The 21468-nt window shown below is 34.9% G+C and overlaps 1 protein-coding gene across 8 annotated transcripts; it reads right to left on the reverse strand.

The window, feature by feature from the left end:
- Window positions 1–1026: 1026 nt before the first annotated feature.
- LOC100780747 (uncharacterized) lies at window positions 1027–6838 on the reverse strand. Of its 8 annotated transcripts, none has more exons than XM_006600932.4 (11): window positions 6605–6838; window positions 6408–6516; window positions 6016–6117; window positions 5761–5877; window positions 4762–5283; window positions 3857–4221; window positions 3672–3771; window positions 3472–3531; window positions 2909–2992; window positions 2648–2764; window positions 1027–1619 (listed from the first exon to the last, which is right to left on the reverse strand). In XM_006600932.4, exons 2-11 carry the CDS (start codon window positions 6465–6467, stop codon window positions 1317–1319), a joined length of 1830 nt encoding a protein of 609 aa, XP_006600995.1. In that variant the 5' UTR covers window positions 6468–6516; window positions 6605–6838; the 3' UTR covers window positions 1027–1316. The 8 variants fall into 8 exon arrangements, with proteins under 8 accessions (XP_006600995.1, XP_014625604.1, XP_006600996.1 ...); XM_014770118.3 differs by having other exon boundaries at window positions 6016–6114; window positions 6408–6519; XM_006600933.4 differs by having other exon boundaries at window positions 6408–6519.
- Between the last annotated feature and the right edge of the window lie 14630 nt (window positions 6839–21468).

Raw genomic sequence — 21468 nt, forward strand, 5'->3', positions numbered from 1 at the left:
GAAAATCTATTACTCGTGATTGGTTGGGGTTAAAATGGTACAGCGAAGGAAAGTTACATTTTTTAAGCGTTTAGTTAAGTAACATTAGCAGTAAAAAAAAGTTGAGTAAAATTAAAAAAAATAAAATCGATTCCTTAGGTAAAGAGAAAATGGGAGAGGAAAAGAAAACAATTATTAAAATGAAGAAAAATAATATACAATTATCTTATTTTTATAAGCAGACACCTTAAATTTTCATTGTCTATTTATTGACGTATTGATCATCACAATTAATGTAACAATTATTTAATAAAAAGGAAAACGAATATACAATTATCTTCATTTTATAAACAGGCATCTTATTATTGTTTTAATTTTATAAACGGGATATAAATGTTTATTGTCTTAATTTTTAAAATCTTACTATTGTTATAACAAAGCCTTTTGTTAACGTGAAGTTTATTTAATAACAATAAATAAATGAATGCTAAATTTCTCGTTGGTAGAGAAATGAAAACTATGAAATCTACATCATATTGTATAATCTAACGTAACTAACTCTATCGATTGATTTTTACATTATAGATATACTAGTTATACTACTTTATTGCTACACTCAGAATAAGTTGCTGCAAGTGCATGAAGTGCCTGAATTTATGTAAAATTGGATTTCTAGAGAAATCTATTGAATTACAACAAGTTATGAATCTGAGCGGCACTATCCTATTTAATGTTTATAGCTGTATTGCCATTTGGTCCCAAGGTGTTAAAGCAATATATAAGATTAGGGTTAATTAAGTTTTTACTAATTTAATTTTTCAGATTCTAATTTTTATTTCTTCAAAATGCTTTTAATAAATTTTAGTATTCCATTAATTTTTTATCAGCATTTTTAGTCTCTTTTTTGTCATTTTAGTCCCTTATTTATTTTTATTGCTCTAGATTAGTCATTGTTTATGTCCATTTCTATATATTTTGAACAATAAAAATAAATGAAGGACTTAAAAATAGGCAAAAAATTTAGAGACTACAAATGCTAAAAAAAAATTAATAAATGACTAAAAGTTGTCAAATAAATTTTAAGGGACTAAAAATTAAAATATGAAATAGTTGAGACTAAAAACTTAATTAACACATAAGATTATTATGAATCCCAAAACGTTTGCAGCCAAATGAATGTCTAATAAACCTCCGCCTCTATGTATATTTCCTAAAAGCATAACTAACCCATTTCCCAATTGAAAAACATCTCATGCTTCGGCTTATGTACTTCCTGTGTGAACAACCCAATGTACAAAAACCCACACCAAAGATGAGAAAGTAACACCTCTCAGAACTTATTGGTGCAAAAGCAACCTGAAACTGAAGTCATAGGACATCATTTGTACCATTTGTGAAAGAGAATCTCTTCCCCTTCTTTCAAGGCATTCAACTGCTTGGTTTCTCAATTCGTCCGGTAATTGGAGGCAAACCCAATCCAATAAAGATTCCAAGTCCTTTGCAAAGTCCAATAAATACCAGTCCAACAACTTGGGGATTATTAACTTGTTTGTTTTAGTAATGCCAACTGAAGCATGTAAATAGTCCCTCTTTGCTGCTTCTAACTCTTCATCAACTTTTGATGCTGTATAAACTCTCACCTATTAAAAACCAAAAGGAGTTGGCATGTGATGTGACATTGGTTATGTAAAAGTAAAAAGTTTTTATTAGAAAAATGTTTATTATATTAGAAATAGAAAAAAACATTTAACTCGTGCGTTTTTGAGCAATCATAATTTTTTATATAAAGATGTACTTAATGTTTCTACACTAATAAGCAAGTTCCTAACTCTTAAGTACTCCTTCCGTCCTAAAATAAATGTTATATTTGAAAAAAAATCCAAAATAATGTTCATTTTTTAATGGAATATTAATATTAAAGTTAATTTTGTAAAATTACCAATTTTTCATCTACTTATTAGTTTTTTTATCTATGTAAAATAATATAAGACGAAACTTATTTTAAAATTTAGGGATTATTTTCCTGATGTACAATAATGACAAAAAGAATCAAACCTAAATTCCCATCTATTTACCATTCTACCTCAACCCCACCACTCGGTGGACCCTAGTGATTCTCAAGTTCCTAAGTATACTAATAGTCAAAAATAGAGAAGTGGAAAATGGAAAACATTTTAGTCTTTTAAAATGTACTATAATGCTCTCAGAAGTCTCCCAGATTGACCCAAATTTGCATTCCTAGTTCCTGTCTGCAATGTGGAATTAATTTTAAATTTCTCACAATCAAATTAACGCCGCTGAACCTGATAATGTTAAGCTGTTTAAAATAATTTTCAATCCAAATTGATTCAAGAAAAATTGGGTGCGGAGCACATGACAATGGTAATTGGTAACATTCTAAAACTATAGCTATAGCTAAAAAATAATTAATCGGTGCCCACATAATAACAATATGGTTCATGCTAACCAGTGTCCTTTGATTAAAGAACTAAAAGGAAAAAAGATTTAATGTGAAAATCATAGGAGAACTCAAATGATCATAAGCAGTGTAATTTTTCACCTCCCAATAAAAATATTTCTACTTTAAGTTTCTTAGCTAGTTCCCTAAGGACACTGATTATCATTTGCCTAACAATATTATCTGCTAAAGTGAGATTGAAAAACATACTGCAGGTGAAGACCAGCTTCCACAGGAAAGTGCAAATGTTACTAAGGGCTCAGACCATTCCAGGCCAAATATGCCTGGTGCTTTAACCTCATCATTTTTTGCAGCTTTTGGACAGGTCTGTTGCATGAAGCCAACATGAAAATTAAGGGATTAATTTTAACATCTTATTAGGATATTGCAGTATAAAGTACAATAAGAACTTCAACTTTATTTTTGTCTAAACTCTAAATTTAAAAGAAAGGACAAGATTAATGCACTTACAAACTTGAGGTGATAAGGCAGTCTCAAGATAAAATGCTCTATTGTGATTGCATTGAGAAACTGGCCTCCCACTACTATCGTTGCCTGACACATGCATTGCCATATTTTAGTTAACTTGGATCTTGATTTAGAGATATATATTGATATTGATAGAACATTACATACTTAAGTAGTGTTTGTTAAATTTAGATTAAAGAAGCTCGGAACTAAAGTGGAAATAGCCTTTAGCATTACAACAATTTAGCAATCTAATCAATTTCAAAGGGACACTCTGAACATGCTTTAATGTCAGACATCAGCTAACATTAGAATCTATTATAGGATGGGAAGGGATACATGGTCAGATTGAGTCTAATGAAGTTTTTTTTCCCAGTTTATTGGATTTTGTGGTTAATAACCATAGGGCTCATGATTAGTACTTTGTAGCAGCATATAAGAATCACTACAAGTTAGACAAGAAGACAAGCAATGCTTCTACTGCTTTGAATATTCTTGTTTAACAACATCATCAACAACAATAATAATAATAATATATGTTGAGAATATTGTGCAAATCACCATACCTTCTGCATTAATGCTACAACCATTTCTGGACTCTCAGGTATGCCGTGCTCTAAATATGCCTACAACATTTAAACCAAAAATCTTTCAATGTGTTGACTCACAGCATATTAAGACCCTTCAAGTGTTGCATTGTAATGTGTTGTAACAATTGTTCTAACATAATGAGATGCAGTAAATCAATGGCAGAAAGGTGTTTTACATTCATCATGCAGGAATTGTAAGTGTTTATCCAGAATGCAAGTTTTTCCTGATGAGTAAGACCCTTCAAGTTCAGAGAGGCTAGTTTCCCAAGTAGGAACCTGAATTTGTCAGCAAGATTAGATAGATACCTACATTATCATCAATCAAAACAGTTAATAACTGTCTATAACTATAACTACTTACTTTAATCTGTGGATCAGAAACACTGCATTTGTTGTTCGGTTCATATCAGCAGTGGTAGCTTTAACTTCACATAAATTTTTATAAGGACCAACTTCCCTTGTTTTGGATTCTGAACAGATACCATAAGGATCACAAGATTGATCCTTTTCCTTGCTGCATTGATGGAAAGCTGATGCAGAACGTGAAGGTGTTTTTGATTCCCCAATTTTGTCCTTAGATGTACCAATTCTCACAAATATGCTACACAAGCACTTGACAATATCCTCAGAAACTCTATTGGGTGTGCTATCAATTTCTGACACCTTATCATCTGAAGAACTTGAAGAACTTTGAGCCCTTTCATGATCTGCTAATCTCCAATCCAGCTGGAAAAGCAAAAACAAAAAAGAATGTTGTTGAATGGACAGCACAATCATATCAAACAATAAGTACATGTTAGGTTCAACTTATTTTGAAGAAATATCCACCCACTTATATTGTTAGTTCTAAGAAATAAGCAGTTCCAGAGATATAAAGTTGGGTTACTGGTGAAGGGAGAAGGGAGAGCGGAAGAGGTCATGAGTTCGAATTCACCCATTGTTAACAATAGCAACTGGAATTCCAAAGTGTATGAGAGAAATCACACTCATACACGCAAACACAAGAGATTTAACGAAATTCAACAAATGTGCCTACATACTCGGGAGCAGAGCAACTGTTTCTTTTTACGCTTATGCTTTGCTCCAACATTTGCCCGCTCATAAAATGAGTCATGCACAACACCCAGTAACAAAAACTAACAATTAACAACTAACATTTGTCGATAAAAGAAAAAAAAAGAAAGAAAGAAGCAGTTCCAAACACACACTAACTAGTAACTAATTGAACATTGTATTTGTGGGGTACTGGGGTTATCATCAAGTTACCTGTAACTTCAAGTGATCAATGCACTTCTCAGGTGATTCTTGTTTGAATGGAGACTTCTTTATTGGAGTAACAACTTTGGTTGTTTTCTTCTCAGGTGATTGCTTATCCTTCACAAAATTACCAAATGATCGATTCTCTTTTCCCCTTCCATCTTCTGGGATAGAAGAGAATGAATCATGTTTTCTGTGCAATTGCTTCCCATGGACTAGTTTCACGGTGTGGTCATTGACAGCATCAGAGAACATTAGCTTTCTGCTGGAAGCACTTCTGGCAAGAGAAGGCTGCGGCCTACCCATCATCAAAGTTGAATTGAACTCACTTTGAGACATGGATTTTGATCTCTGATGCTTGGAACTCCTTATGGTGTTTTGGTCAATAGGGTCATTCAAATTCTCTGCATTCCTCTTTGAGGAAATGTACACAGCTTCCTGATATAAGCCTTGTCTAAAATTCACAACCTGCTCTTCAAGTCTTACCACCTCCTCTTCCAACACTGCTACTTCAGCCAAAAGCTCCAATGTCTGAAACAAGTACGCACACACACACACTCCTCATTACTCTCCTTGTATCCATAAATCAAAGCAACAACAATAAAAATTACAAGAGTTCAATTCAATTCCTTAGGTACTTTTGGTACTATTGTCTAATTAGAATTAGAGTTTCGCCTCATTAACTTATATTGATGTTTAATGCAAAACTCTACTATGCGAATTACTGAGGTGAAACTTCAATTTTAGTTAGAAAATAATATAAAAAATACTTAAAAAATTATATCTATTTTCAATAATAATAATAATAAAAGAAAGGTATGCAAATACTATTATTCAATCAACAGGAATTAGGTCTAGTAGAAGAGGTTAGTCCCTCACAATGTGGCGAAACAATATTAAAGGTGCCCGACAATGCTTCGATCAGGATTGATACAATGAACTAACTCATTGCCTGAAACTCCTGTGTGATTGAACAACAAAACATGCAAGAGAGAGAGAGAGACTAACATATGGAGGAAGATAAGGAGGAAGACGAGGTAGAGATCCCAAAGGCCTAGTGAATGCTCTTTCTAAAGCTCTATGAACATTCTCTTCATGTCTGAGTTTCCTCTTCAGCTTATCTACCTGCATTTTCCACCAACCTTGAAAACATGAACCACTAGTGATTGATTTTGCAGAACGAACCAAAAGCATGAATGAAAGAACAAAAAGGAACACAATGTAATAATAATAACATGGGTTTGGGGAAGATTCAAAAGTTACATCTTGGATCAAAGCCATTTTCCTTTCTCGATTGGATCGACGCCCGTTCTTGTGGCCACCACCCACTGCTCTCTTCCCTCCTCCAGTTTCCATCTTCCCCTGCTTTCCACATTCACCAATAAACAAAAAATCATTATCATAATAAAATAAAATAAAAAAACTCAATTTTCTTCATTCACCAAAAAAAGAAGAAGAACCATAAAGTGAAACATTTCAAATAAAGAACTAAATTATTCGTTTCGTGAGAGAAGATCAACGACCCAGTTTAGATTTGGATCAAAAGCACACACCTTTAAACTTTATGCAGCTCTTAGTTTATGCTTCAAAGTCAAGCTTCTTCTGTTTTTCAAAATTAAAAAAAAAAATGTAGAAGAAGAAGAAGAAGAAGTTACTTTGGTTTCATTTAAAGGAGGTTTCATTGAGTGAAGAGTGGTGCGTGCTCTGGCATTCATTGCTCGTTCAACTTTCCCTTTCTCGCGAAACGAGAAAGCGTGAACAATTCTGCTTCAGAAAAAAAAAAAATGGGTTACTTACGAAATTGCAAAAAGCGGGAAGAGTTATGAATAAGACAGAGAAGAAGTTTTCATACAAAAACAATTGAGGTAGCGGAAAATGGAGAAAATGCAGAGTGCAAAAAGAAAGGTTTTTATGGTTTTGTGTGTATTGATAATAATAATAATAATATTGTTGTTGGTGTTGGTGTTGAGATGACAAATCTCGAACAGAGTGAAAGACAGAGCAACAGAAGAAGAAGCAAAACGACGGGGTTGAGGTTGTCTAGTTTTCTTGCATCCTAATAGTAAAGCCTTCTCCCACTTGGTTTCATTACCTACCACCAACCAACCTCTTTTTTTTTTTTCACTCAAATTAACCATCAAATATCAAATAAAATAAACAAACAAAATAAAAAAATGCCAATCTTAATCTAAATCAATTAATAATAGCTTTTTACTATCACACTGTAACCCTTTTATTTACAACAGTTTTGTTAGTGTAACATTATATAAGCATCATTTTTTTCAGTACGGATAATTTTTAAACAACTATTTAATTACAAATTATTATAAATTATTATGTATTGTAATTTTATTCATTTTTATAATAATAATAATAATAATTCTCTTAAATGTTATACTATGGACACTTTTTTTTTATTAATTGTACTTATAAGTTTTTTACATTAACAATTCATATAAATTAATTTTTGTTGACAACAATTTATGTTATGACATTCCTAATTAAGTGTGCGTGGACGCCTATTGCCGTGTTTTTAGGTATTATTTCGATCCTGAAGTATTTACGTATGAAAGAATATATGATAGGAATGATCACATTCTTAAATAAACTTTTATATTTTGAAAGATTAGTCTCTAACTATCCAAATAAAAGTTATCAACTTAAAAAATAGTAGTTTTATTGTTTAACCATTGAGTCAGAAGGTAATATTTTGATCATATTTAATTTACTTTTGGAGCATGCTTTGAGAGTGGCCATGGAATTTGATGCATTTGTGAACAGGAATGCAGATATTGTGTGAGTGTATGAGAGAGAGAGATGTATATTGCCTGTGAAGGTGCACTTTTTGCCTTTGGCATTGTGTGTGAATCGTGAAAGTGAGGGTGACAACCCGCTTTCATAATGAATTAACGCGCGACCCACCTTCCTCCCTCTTACTCTCTCTCTCTCTCTGTTTTGCCAGCATATTCTTCTTTCTTTTGTTTTTCATTGCGTTCTATCTCACATTCCCCACATTAAGTGGCACTCATAAATTCTAAATATTAATAATACTAGTGTACTCTCCTCACTTTCTTGTTCTCCTTATCACTTTGTTTTGGAGCAGGTTTGATTCAACTTAATTATATTTAAATGATGTTTAGTTGTTAAAAATCTGTATTATTTCCCACCTATGTGACCCATCAATAATTTTCACCAAAGACATTCTTCACTAATTAATCACTATTTTGGTATTCAGTTAAACCAAATAACTAAATTGAGAAACACGTGAAACGATTTTCCATTTAAACCCAAGTTAATCAATAATTTATCAATGTCAAGTTTAGAATTAATTACTACTTAAACAAGTTTTCAATTTTGGGCCTTTCCAATTTTGTTTTCCACTTTTCATGCTGAAAGGTGAAAATTCCCTCCTTTCACTTTCGCTTACTTAACAAAACAAAAACAATAATTTCAAGGAAATAAAAAGGAGAAGCAAGTGAATGAAAGAAAAGAATTGAGTGAGCTTTGTCGGGGCATGTGATAACAACTAAACTTTGAAAGGCATCGTCCTGAAGTACCACTGGCCAAAAAGTCTAGAGGGACCATCAAATAAATTATTTATTCAATTAAAATGCCCATATTAGTTAATCATAAGCAGATCATTAATGAAGTTGATACATGCATTTTCATTTCATTACTGATATCCAGGATCTGCTTGATACCTTATTCAAAAGCATTAACTAAAATGCCTTTTGAAGTAAGCAAGCCAACGTGCTATTAAATAAGAGAAGAGTTATTTACTATTCACTTTTTCACTAGTAACAAATCCCGATTAGAGAAAAGATGTAAGTCAAAAAAAATAAAACACATTCTTTATATATATATATATATATATATATATATATATATATATATATATATATTCATAAGTTTTGCTACTAAAAGTTTTTGATGATAACATCTAGTATTTTTATTTAATGATAAATTACGAGTCAAACCAAGGCCCAACTTTCTCTGGCGTAACCTGTACTATTTTTGTTTCTTAGCTCTATATATAAGTAAACAATCCATTCAATAATATATAAATGTAAAGTGCAATATTAACGATCACAATAGTAGATTTTTTTTCATACATAAACAAAATACCAAAACATACAACCCCCATTATTTACATCAATATACATATTTACTATCCAAAGTATAAATTTATGTTAAAAGGACCCGAATTTACACTGTAATTTTAAAAAGAAATTGCATTTTTACATTGAAAATTCAAGTCCCCTCAACCCAAATTCTCAACATACTTTTTCCTTTTTCTTAAAAAAAATAATTTTAATTTTTTTTTTTAAAAAAATATTTTTTAGAAATATATATAAATAAAAGAAATTAATAAAATTAGAGAAGATTATAATATAATTTTTTTAATTACGATGTAGGCATTTTTTAGCTAAATTTATGTGTTGTTAGCGGTTGTTTTGTTATGTACGTTAATTAAAAAATGAAAAAAAATAGTTAATAGTATTAAAACAGATTAGAAAACACAGGGAATAAATAATATATACATCTCTCTTATATAATACACATAAAATTAAACAGTACAATGACTAAGATGATAGACGAGAATAACGAAACATGCTAAAAAATACAATTGCAACGCAAATATGACAAAACTAATGATAGTATGAAAGATGTTATGCAGGAGACATGTCTTCTTCCATTTAGGTTACTGGTTTGCTAAAAAAAGCTAAAATTTCTATTGGGCAAAATCGTTTCCAATAGTTGAATTCTACTAACACCATTAGTACGTCTTCGTCGTTTTTCAACTCTGTTATTTCATATTCGATTAATTTTTTTGAATATTTAGCATGACCTGGTTGTCAAAAGAACAATCATTCAACCACCTGTGATTCGTGAATTCCATAAGAGGGAACACCTAAACATGCAAGTTGCTTGATTATATCCTTGAGTTTGTCCATGTTACATCCCGAAGAAATGTCAAATCTTATTGAATTTGTTATAGTGAAGGAGTAACCCAAAAACCCACTTTGGCGTGGTATGTTCCACTTCTCGTCGTAATACAACATTGCATCATTAGTAGGAGTAATAGTGAATTGAAGTAGGTTGAGTATACCATCTGGTGTTCTATTGATGGTACACAATAATTCTATAGGGTCAACACACGAGTATTGCTCATTGCACATTAACATTATGTAAACATCATCATCATTTTTCAATTGTAGAGATTAAAAAAAATATTGTTGACCTGCATCTATGAATGGTTGTCGGTAGTAAATTTCATCCACTAATTGATCATTAGTTAGCTGAAGGGTATTGTGCATTCTACTCTTAAGTGTCTCAAAAGAATAGTCATTAGGAACTTGCATTGGTGTTGGAGTGAGACTTTGAAAATAAACATCAGTTTGGTTGTGAGTGATTGATCCATTTGGAAAAATGAAGGCTAATCTCGAGTTAGCAATGGTCTGACTGCTTGTTTCTCCCAAGAATGCTATAGTATTAAGATTGAATTTGGTTTGTGAAAGTATGTTGTGTGGAATTGTGTGGTTGTATTGAGGGTTTTGGTGTTATTTATAGTTGTATGAACATTTTGCCCCATTGATGTGTATTGGAATCTCATAAGGTTAGAATTATGTTCCTGCTAAAGGCTTCTCTGGAATTCAATGTTGATTTTTCCCTAGTACTTGATGCCAAAGACGTTCATTATAATTTTCAGACTAAAAAACATATTATGAGTTGTCCATTTTATGTTAGTTTTGTTGATGAAACATTTATTTTTTTAGAGACGTGTCCAAATTACAGAGTTTTCAATTTCGACTGTGATTTTTCACTAGTACATGATGCATCAGACCTCCATTATAATTTTTAGACTGAAAAAGAGATTCTGAGTTGTCCATTTTTTGTTAATTTTATTGGAGAAACATTTATTTTTTTAAGAGACATGTGCAAATTGCAGAGTGTTGTAAATTTTGAATATGATTTTTCCATGTTACCTGATGCAAAAGATGTTCATTATAACTTTCATACTGAAAAAGAGATTTTGAGTTGTCAATTTAATGTTAGTTTTGTTGGTGAATCATTTATTTTTTTAAGACACGTGTGCAAATTCCAGAGTGTTGTCAATTTCGACTGTGATTTTTCCCTGGTACATGATGCAACAGACATCCATTATAATTTTTTAGACTAAAAAAGAGATTCTGAGTTGTCCATTTTATGTCAGTTTTGTTGGTGAAACATTTTTTTTAAGAGACGTGTGCAAATTACAGAGTGTTATAAATTTCGAGTGTGATTTTTTCATGCTATTTGATGCAGCAGACGTTCATTATAACTTTCATATTGAAAAAGAAATTGAGTTGTCAATTTTATGTCAGTTTTGTTGGTGAATCGTTTATTTTTTTAAGACATGTGTGCAAATTGTAAAGTGTTATCAATTTTGACTGTGATTTTTCCTTGGTACACGATGCAACAAACGTTCATTATAATTTTAAGACTGAAAAAGATTTCCATTTTATGTCAGTTTTATTGGTAAAGCATTTATTTTTAAGAGACGTGTGCAAATTGTAAAGTGTTGTAAATTTCGAGTGTGATTTTTCCATGCTACCTGATGCAGCAGACGTCCATTATAACTTTCATATTGAAAAAAAGATTTTGAGTTGTAAATTTTATGTCAGCTTTGTTGATGAAGCATTATATTTTTTAAGACACGTGTGCAAATTCCAGAGCGTTGTCAATTTCGACTGTGATTTTTCCCTGGTACATGATGCAGCACACGTTCATTATAATTTTCAGACTGTAAAAGAGATTCTGAGTTGTCCATTTTATGTCAATTTTGCTGGTGAAATTTTTTTTTTTTAAGAGATGTGTGTAAATTGCAGAGTGTTGTAAATTTTGAGTGTGATTTTTTCCATGTTACCTGATGTAGTAGACGTCCATTATAACTTTCATATTGAAAAAGAGATTTTGAGTTGTCAATTTTATGTAAGTTTTGTTGATGAAACATTTATTTTTTTAAGAGAGGTGTGCAAATTGCAAAGTGTTGTCAATTTCGACTGTGATTTTTACCTGGTACATGATGCAGCAAACATCCATTATAATTTTTAGACTGAAAAAAAGATTATGAGTTATCCATTTTATGTCAGTTTTATTGGTGAAACCTTTATTTTTTTAAAAGTCACGTGTAAATTGGAAAGTGTTATGTTACCATGCCACCTGCTACAGTAGAAGTGGGTAAACTGGAAATTGTTAACATAAATTTAAACAAACAATTTATTTCATTACATAAAGTGATCACTAAACACCGACATAAGACACCACAGGAAAACTTCAAAGCAGAAACAACTAAGACATGAATCATCCCCAAATTACCAATCTTGTTTGAATATTGTTTCGTGGGATCGAGACATGTTACTTCTTTCGGGCTTGGAAGAGGAGTCAGTATCACTACCATAGTTTTTGACCCCACAACTCTCGTATTCATCTTATAGGTCCTCAAGATTGGAGGTTGAGTCATGTTGGTTGCTTGGTGGGTTATTGTTGTCACAAATTATGAAAAATAACTCCACAAATGGTAGTAGTGGGTTGTCGTAAAAAATGTTGAACATTTGTTGAGCATCAGCATCATCTCGTAGAATAAAAGATGTGTACATATAATGTTGTCCTGACTCAAATATGGGGCATCGAAAGTGGAGATGTTGGATATGTTGGTATGGTTTAATGTTTAGTTTTTGGTGAACAAGTTCAAGCAATTGTGTAAAGGTTATGGCCTTGTTGACCATGAAAGTTTTTGTGTTGTTACTAATGAAGGTGGTGCCCTCATTAGTGTTGTAGACTTGACCGTTGTAGTAAAGACAAACATATGTAGTTGGGTGACACATTGTGGTAGGGGTTGAGATGAATATTTGAAAGTTCTATGAATGTCTTTAATTATACTGGTATTTATAGAATTTGTTTATAGTTGGGTAACTCATTAGTGTTAACTGTGCATTTAGATGAACTGGTAAATGGACATTTATGCATTGTTGCAAGGGTCCAAATCATAATTTTTTTTTTATTTTGTTCTCCTAATTTGAGGTGGTTTTTCATGGAACTGGTGCACAATATTTTTTTTGGATTCTTTGACGTTTAAACTAAGAAAAAAAAGTGTCACAAATATTAATAATGTATTGGACATAATTTAAAAAAAAAAATGCATAACATGGCCACTTAAGCATTGTTGCAAGGATCAAAATCATAGTTTTTTTTTATTTTGTTCTCCTAATTTGAGGTGGTTGTCCATGGAACTGGTGCATGATATATTTTTTTTTCTGATTCTTTGACGTTTAAACTAACAAAAAAAAGTTTCACGAATATTAGTAATATGTTGGACATAATTTTAAAAAAATGCATAACATGGCCAATTAAGCATTATTGCAAGGGTCCAAATCATAGTTTTTTTTTATTTTGTTCTCCTAATTTGAGATGGTTTTTCATGGAACTGGTGCACAATATATTTTTTTTTATTCTTTGACATTTAAACTAACAAAAAAAAATGTGTCATGGATATTAGTAATGTATTGGACATAATTTTAAAAAAATGCATAACATGACCAATTAAGCATTATTGCAAGGGTCCAAATCATAGTTTTTTTTTATTTTGTTCTCCTAATTTGAGGTGGTTGTCCATGGAACTGGTGCATGATATATTTTTTTTGGATTCTTTGATGTTTAAACTAACGAAAAAATGTGTCACGGATATTAGTTGGGATAAATGCATAACATGGCCACTTAAGCATTGTTGCTAGGGTCCAAATCATAATTAATTGGGATTTTGTCTGTTGCATGTAGGCATTCATTGTTCAATCACATGCACTGATAATGTGCGGAGACCCACATTAATAAAAAAAACCTTTAATCGATCACATAGGTGTTGATGGATTGGCAAGTGCACCAATGCGCCCCAAGTAGTAAAGTTAAAACGGAAGACCAAGTGTCAAATCCATAAGGACTTTGTTTGTACTTCGGTAGATGAATATTTAATAAAGAAAAAGATTTGGAAAAGGTAGTAGAAAACAGTAAATTAAATTGTTGAAAATTAAATCAAACAAGAGGAGAAATTAAACATGAATTAATTAAGAACAAGAAAGATGAGAAAATCCAATGTTATTGTAGAAGGAAATCCAGGAGATGAGAATGTTGAGAACTTAGCCTACCAGAGCTACTCCTTAATGTAATGTTAATGATTTTTCTCCATTTATAATTATTCCAATTTACACCTGCATCTACTAATATACTCTAACTTTGGTCCCCCACATAAAAGAGCCTAATTTATCTATTTTCTCTCCCAAATCCCTTTGCAGAGTTAAAATAGTAAATTAAATTAAGAATAGAGATGTATAACAAGATAAACAAATATCAACTTATCCCTAGTGATGACTTTATTTAGATACTCTTTCCCAGTTCTATTAGAAATAATGTTTCCCAACGCTACCCCTAAAACTTATCATGCAAATGAGTAATCAAGCCACAAGCAATAATACCAAGCACAAGAAAAGATACTACATATGTAATATTCATAAATAGATAGGAAGATAAATTACATCAAGAGTAGTCGGCTACCAAGTTCCCAACAAAAGGGGTTTAGCCTCTCATTGTCATGGAGGCTTTACAATTGCAAGAGGAGAATATTTCGTAAAGGGGGAAAAGGTAAGAAAAGGAATGAAGGGAAGGAATGATTCCAGATGCTTGCTTCTCCTTCTTCTAGCCTTTGCCTTCTATAAGGAATTGTATTCTCTTGAAATTTCTATTTGTTTTTTCCTTCTTCTTTCTTCTTCTTTTATAGGTGCAGATTAGCGGGCTTCTTGCACTAAGTATGCCTTTACTTTCCTTAATTTGTCATGCTTTCCTTAATTATTGTGTTTTCCTTAATTATTCTTCTTTCCTTAATTTGCCCTGCTTTCATCAATCAGTCTTTTTTCCTTAATTAGCCATGCTTTTCTCAATTAGCTTGCTTTCCTTAATTAGCTCTACTTTCCTTAATTAGCTTTATTTTACCCACTAATCATCATAAATTCACCACTTTTAATATTCTCTGCACAAAAACTTAAATGATGTTAATTTAATAATTTATTTGCTCAAAAAAGAAAAATTAGGAGAGAAAAAACCATCTTACTGCCATGCCTCGTGATTCCAATTGCCTTTAAAATGATAACCTTATTGTAATGCCTCGAGATTCCCAAACCCCTTTGCACGACTGTCTTATTGTCATGCCTTTAGCTTCCAAAGCACGACTACCTCTATATTTAACTGAATATATTCACGAGCTGATGTTGGTGTACTTAATCCCCATAATGGTGTCCTGTTCCACATGGAGGACGTCTCCGATTACATCCTGGATTTCGACGTGGGTGTTGATCTGGTATATCATGTAGTGATGGATTATTCTCTTCAACATCTTGGCTAAACATCAAATTCAAACTTGGTTCCACTTTGTTATGTAGGCTATGCATGTATTCACGAGCTGATGTTGGTGTACCACAATCAATTCTATAAACATTGCTAAGGAAATCATCTGGTTAGACAATGGATGGAGTGTAGTCCATGTTTGAAATTGGTGTGTATGTGGGTGGAACATAATCTGTCATGGGGGAATTGGTGTGTATGCAGAATTACATTCTGGTTGCATGATGTTTGTTGCCCTTGACGATTGACCAATTTCGAAATTCATTGATGATCCACTTGGCGGTTGCATATTTAAAAAAATAATAGTATTACTTTGATACCACACCATGTATTCCTAAGAATGCTTTGCACGCCCTATAATCGGTTGCCTTGTAAAACTATTGATTGATGTTGTTGCCAATACCTTATCCACTTTGCATGTTTTTCAGCCCAATTTGTGTCAATTCGACCTCGCATGTCAATTTTGTGAAATTTGTCCATGTTTCTTGGGGGATCTGGCATGTCTTGTCAGAGGCGGAATTGAAGTTTAGCTATATCCGTTTGGTGCCATTCTACTATCGAGAAACAAATTAGAGAGGTGCAGGTTGTCCATATGGAGGAGTCTACAAAAGCGGTCGACTCCAAAGCATCCAAAAAGTGGAGATATGGATTCCACAAGAACTGAAATAATACAAAAGGAATAATTAATTAATTATTAAAAACACAAAACTCAACATTATTTTTATGTAACCCATAGTTTATTTATTACCTGTTCAGCTGTCATGTGGTCTAATCTCATTCTATAACTGATGACATCTCCATGTGGTGTACCAGTAAAGCTGAATCCACCACCACTCCATCTAATAAATGAAAAATTATTAATTTAATACATACTATGCTAATCATATAACAATGAATTTGATATTCATATTACCTTGTAACCAACGGATACGATGGTGTCCGATTAACTCTTGTTGCAATGAAGAGCATGTGATACCTTGCCTAAGATTGCAACAATGACGCACAACTGCCCATGGTTTTAGCATCAGGGTCAGTGGCCCTACACATTTCTCTACACAACGTTGCCAGTCAAGTAGAGCCTCAACTATCCCGCCTAACTCGGTCAAGATCAGCCAACACAATGAGGTACATCAAATGAACCCGATTTCCCGTCTTGTATGGCATTAAAACCCCACCAATTAGCCGCAAAATGTAAGCTCTACAATGTGCTTCTAACTACTGTTGTGTTGGTTCCGCGGGAAATGACAACATATTATCTTGCAACCACTTAAGCTTAATGGCAGAGCCTACTATTGCTTCTCCTTTTGGCGGAACAACACCCAAATATTGTTCACACATTTCCTTCCAATCACAGTAGGTTGCACCAGTGATTGGCCTACCGTCCACCCTTATGCCAAGCTGTAGTGCTACATCCTCCAGTGTAATTGTACATTCTCCAACAGGAAGATGAAAAGTGTGCATCTCTGGTCTCCATCGCTCAACAAGTGCAGTCACTAGATGATGATCAATTTTGAAGTGGCGTAATTTTGCCTCATCAGCAAACCCAGTATGAGCAAGCAATGACTCAATTAAAGGATGAGGAGCAGGCATCGAATGACAATAGGAAATGATTATTGGTGGTTGTCCCTATAAAACAAAAGTTACATTTTTATAATGATCACGACAATAAAAGGTTATAATATCATCTAATTGGTACTTACCATGTTTTGTATCTTTGAAGCTCGATGACAATCTTGTTTCCATAACAATGTTGTTGCCTCCATTCTCCCTTTGCATAATCAAATGATTGAAAATTTAGTTGTTGATATTCAAAAAGAACAAGTGAGTCTAATAAGTTGTATGGAATAAAACCGTCTGAGATGGTTTTTATAGGCCAAAAAATATTTACACGTTGCACTGTTCACTTTACTGTTCATGTCAAGAATCCTGTAGCGCCACTATGCGTGTCAAAATACTGTTCAAGTCACTATGCGCGTCAGGAATCCTGTAGACACAATGTTCATGTCACTGTGTGCGTTAGAATACTGTTCATGTCACTGTGCACGTTAGGAATCCTGCAGACACACTGTTCTTGTCACTGTGCGCGTGAGAATACTGTTCACGTTACTGTAGACCAATTTTTGACTACAAAAAATGTCGGTGAAATGTTCACGGCACTGTTTACGCAATTTTGACCGCAAAAGTTGTCGGTGCACTGTTCATGACACTGTGGAGGCAATCTTGATCGTTAAAATTGTCGGTGCGATGACGACCGTTGGATCTATCCGTAGCCACGATTAGTCTCCAAACATATTCTTCTACACACATAAAATACTTCACAACAAAAGTTTTGAATCACTCTTAGTCTCCAAACCAAATCACTCTCAGTCACCATGGAAAGCAAAAATGAAAACGTCCATGCCGTAGTCTACTATGATGCCTATGTAGCCGACTGTGACGATGGCCTAGAGTTTAAGGGTGGAAACAATGTACATTTTCAATGAAGAGACACATGACCTTCAAGGCCTTGAAAACAAAAATCCAACGTAAGATGGGCCTAAACCGAGGTCAAACCATAACCGTAGTCATTTATTGATATCCTATTTCTGCTGGGTCTAGCATGTTTAATTACCAGGCTATTACCATTAGAGATGATGAGGATATTTATGGCATGTTCGACGTCTATAACCAACATCAATTCTTAAGTGGCTTTCAGTTTCTCGTACAATACGAACAACAACCTTCTTCTACTACCAATGTCAAAACAACCGTTCAATCACCACAAATTCACAAAACACCATACACTGACTACCATACAATGATAACAACGATAATGACATACAATTACTTTTCCAACAAACATCAATTGAAAATGTCTATCATCCATATCCAAATAGAGTTGATGTTGGTGACAACCAAGTGCCCGACAACCCCGACTATAGTCACTTCTCGTGCTAAGCGCATCAACCCTACTCATTGGCTGAAAGGGCCTCATTGAGCGAGCCCTGTGTACTAAGCCCAAAAACTTCTTTGTAATTTCATCTTTTGGAATTGGGCTAAGCAAGTCATCTCGCTAAGTGCATAATTGCATCTCGCTAAGCGCAATTTCCTCTCTGTTGGACCATTAATGTGAATTGGGCCCAGCGGGTCAGCTCGCTAAGCCCAAATCCCTCTCGGGTTTGGAATTGGGCTAAGCAAGAGTCGCTTGCTAAGTGAGCCCCACTACTGCATTAGGAAGCATTTTATTCGCTAAGTCGGCCAATGGCCCGCTAAGCGAGAGTTGTAGACCAATCAGAGCTGCAGAGCTCGCTAAGCGAGACCCTTCGCACTAAGCCCAAATCCTTCTTTGGATTTTCTAATTTTTGAATTGGGCTGAGCGAGTCTACCTGCTAAGTGCGTGAGTTTGAATTCTGAAAACTCAAAAGTCATTGAGTGTTTGCTTAGTGTGTGACCCGCGCTAAGCGAGGTAGTCGAAATTGCCAAAAATAAGGCTTAGGTAGTTACTTTGTGCACACAATATACTTCTCACTCTTATCCTTTGCATCTTGCACTCTCTGCATTGTGCTTCCTTGTGTTCTCTGCATCTTGTGCTTTCCTCTTGCTTCTTTTTCTCTGCAATCCAAGTAAGTGTTCTTAACCTTTCACTTTAATTTTTGTTCTGAACCTTAGGGTAGATGTTTTACTGTAACTGTTTTAAAGTTTCAATTTTGTGAATTGTAATGTTGCTATTAGGTTAGTTGTTAGTAAGCATGTTGTTAGGGGTTTTGTTTCGTGCACAATGTATATAATTTTGCTATGGTTTGATTTAGTTTTGAGGCCTAATAGGAGACTGTGTTAGGGGGCTAAAAAGCCCCAATATTTTTGGAATTTTTGATGTGCTTGCTAAGCGCGCTTGTGCGCTAAGCGAGTTCATCAGTTTTTATTGAATTTCTGGGTTTTTGGATGGACTTGCTAAGCTGGCCCTGTCCCGCTAAGCGTGTTCATCAATTTTGTTTGAATATATGCATGTTTGTATGAACTCGCTAAGCCATTGCACCTTGGGCTTAGCGAGTGTTCAAATTTCCAGTTTTTTTTTAAGTGTCATATAAACTCGCTAAGCCAGCATGCTGCGCTCAGCGAGTTATGTTTCTTGGGTCAAAGTCTAAGAGGTTGTTAGTCTTCTCTTAATGGCTTAGCGAGTTAGTCTCGCTAAGCCACCCAGCCTCTATAGGTTGAATAAGCCTGGGCTAAGTGAGTCAGTCTCACTAAGCCCAAAGCATTTTTAATTTCTGAGTTTTTGTTCATGTGCTAAGCGAGTCAGTCTCGCTAAGCGCAATTTCTTCTCTGTTTTGTTTTATTTTGGAATTGGACTTAGAGAGCTTGCTCGCTAAGCCAATTAAGTTCTAGTAGTTAGTTTGGGCTAAGCGCGTGATGGTGCTAAGCCTATTTAGTGTGTCGCGCTAAGTGAGTTAGTCTCGCTAAGCGCAATTAGCTCTCTATGAGAGAATAAGGCTTAGCGAGCCATGCTAGCTTAGCCACTATGTTGTTTCAGCTAAGCGAGTGTGTCTCGCTTAGCCAATGTCTTTGTTTTTGTGTTGTCGTGCTAAGCGCGCCCTGCACGCTAACCGAGTGCTGTTATTTTCATAAGACGCGCTAAGCGAGTCAGTCTCGCTAAGCGCCCAGTCTATTTTTCAGCTTTATTTTTCTGATTTTAGTTGGAAGAAAAACCTATCTAACTTGAATCCTGTGACTATTTTTGATGCAGATGGCCTCCAGGAAGAGGAAAGCCATAACCTCCCAACCTTAGGAATCTTATGCACCACTTGTTTCATTTTTGGGGTCGCTTGGGAGCGATATTCACAAAACGTTCACTCCCAAAACATCCTTCCGAAGAGGAACATTAACCTTTTTGTGACATAATATGATGAATTTAGAAGAGAGCTTATCAGAAGAAACTGGCGCAAGGCCTTGACCCAGCACATGGACGGGCACATTGATATGGCCCTGGTTAAGGAGTTCTACTCGAACCTGTATGACCCTAAAGACAAATCACCAAAACAGGTTCGAGTTAGAGGGAAGCTAATTAAGTTCGATGTGGCATCACTGAATGCCTTTCTGGAGACACCACCACTCATTTAGCCAGGGGAGTAGTACCCCTCATATTCTGTTTTCTGCAGGGCGCGCACAGATCCTCAGGAGCTTGCTTCCAAGCTCCGCATTCAATGGGCGCGGGTTCGTTTTAAATGTTGAAGGGGCACCTTGGATAATCCTAAGGAAGGATTTAACTACACTAGCCCAGACTTGGAGTATGTTATCATACTCCAACCTCGCCCCAACTTCTCATACGTCCGATTTGAATATGGACAGGGCAAGGTTAGTCTATGGGCTAGTTATGAACATGGACATGGACATGGGCTTCCTCATATCACACCCAATTTCTCAGATGGCCTAGTCCAACTCCTCGCGGCTCGGCTTCCCAGCCCTCATCACCGCTTTATGCGTTGCCCGAGGAGTTATCTCAGATTCTCTGACTTTCGAGTCCCTCAGCCCTGCCATTAATTTGGCGTACATAAAGAAGAACTGCTAGAAGCTAGATGATCCCATGATCGTATTTCTAGGGACCCGCAAGGCTCAGGCTAGAGGATCTGAGGGCCCATCTTCTTCTGCTCCTGCTCCTGCTTCTACTTCTGCTCCTGCCTCTACTGATCCAGCTCCCTCTCCCTCTGCTCCACCATCATCAATTCTAGCATAGTGCCGATGCTCCGAGGTCACAGTGCTGATGTTGTAGAGCATCCACCATGGCTTATGCCTGGTGATGCAGAGTATTCACGACTCGGATCAGCATCGGCCTATCATTAGCATGGAGGATTTCATGGCACAGGTGGCCTGGCCAAGAGTCCAGCCTTCTCCTTTGGGGGGAGGTGAGGCTTTCACAGCCCAGGAGCCTCAGCCAAAACCTCAGATGAAGGTAGCTCCAGAGGCCACTCCAAAGGCTACTCCACAGGCTTCACCAGTTACTACACCAGGGGTAGAGGTCTCTGAGGAGGAGGATTACGCTGCTTATGTGGATTATGCAGCTGATATGACTGTAGCATAGAGCACCTGGGACCCATGGCCTGTTACAGCTCAGGATATTCCTCAGCCAGCCTAGGATGCTCCCTCCTCACCTCTGAATGAGCCCACAACGACACAGGACGAGCCATGACAGGATTTTCATTTATTTTCCTGTTTTTGATACAATTTATGTTTAGTTTACATTTTTAGTTTTAGTTTTATGTTTCAGTTTATTTATTTAGTAAATTTGAAAGCTTGTTGAACAATTTACTG

Source organism: Glycine max, chromosome 17 (assembly GCF_000004515.6).
Source record: "Glycine max cultivar Williams 82 chromosome 17, Glycine_max_v4.0, whole genome shotgun sequence".
Lineage (NCBI taxonomy): Eukaryota > Viridiplantae > Streptophyta > Magnoliopsida > Fabales > Fabaceae > Glycine > Glycine max.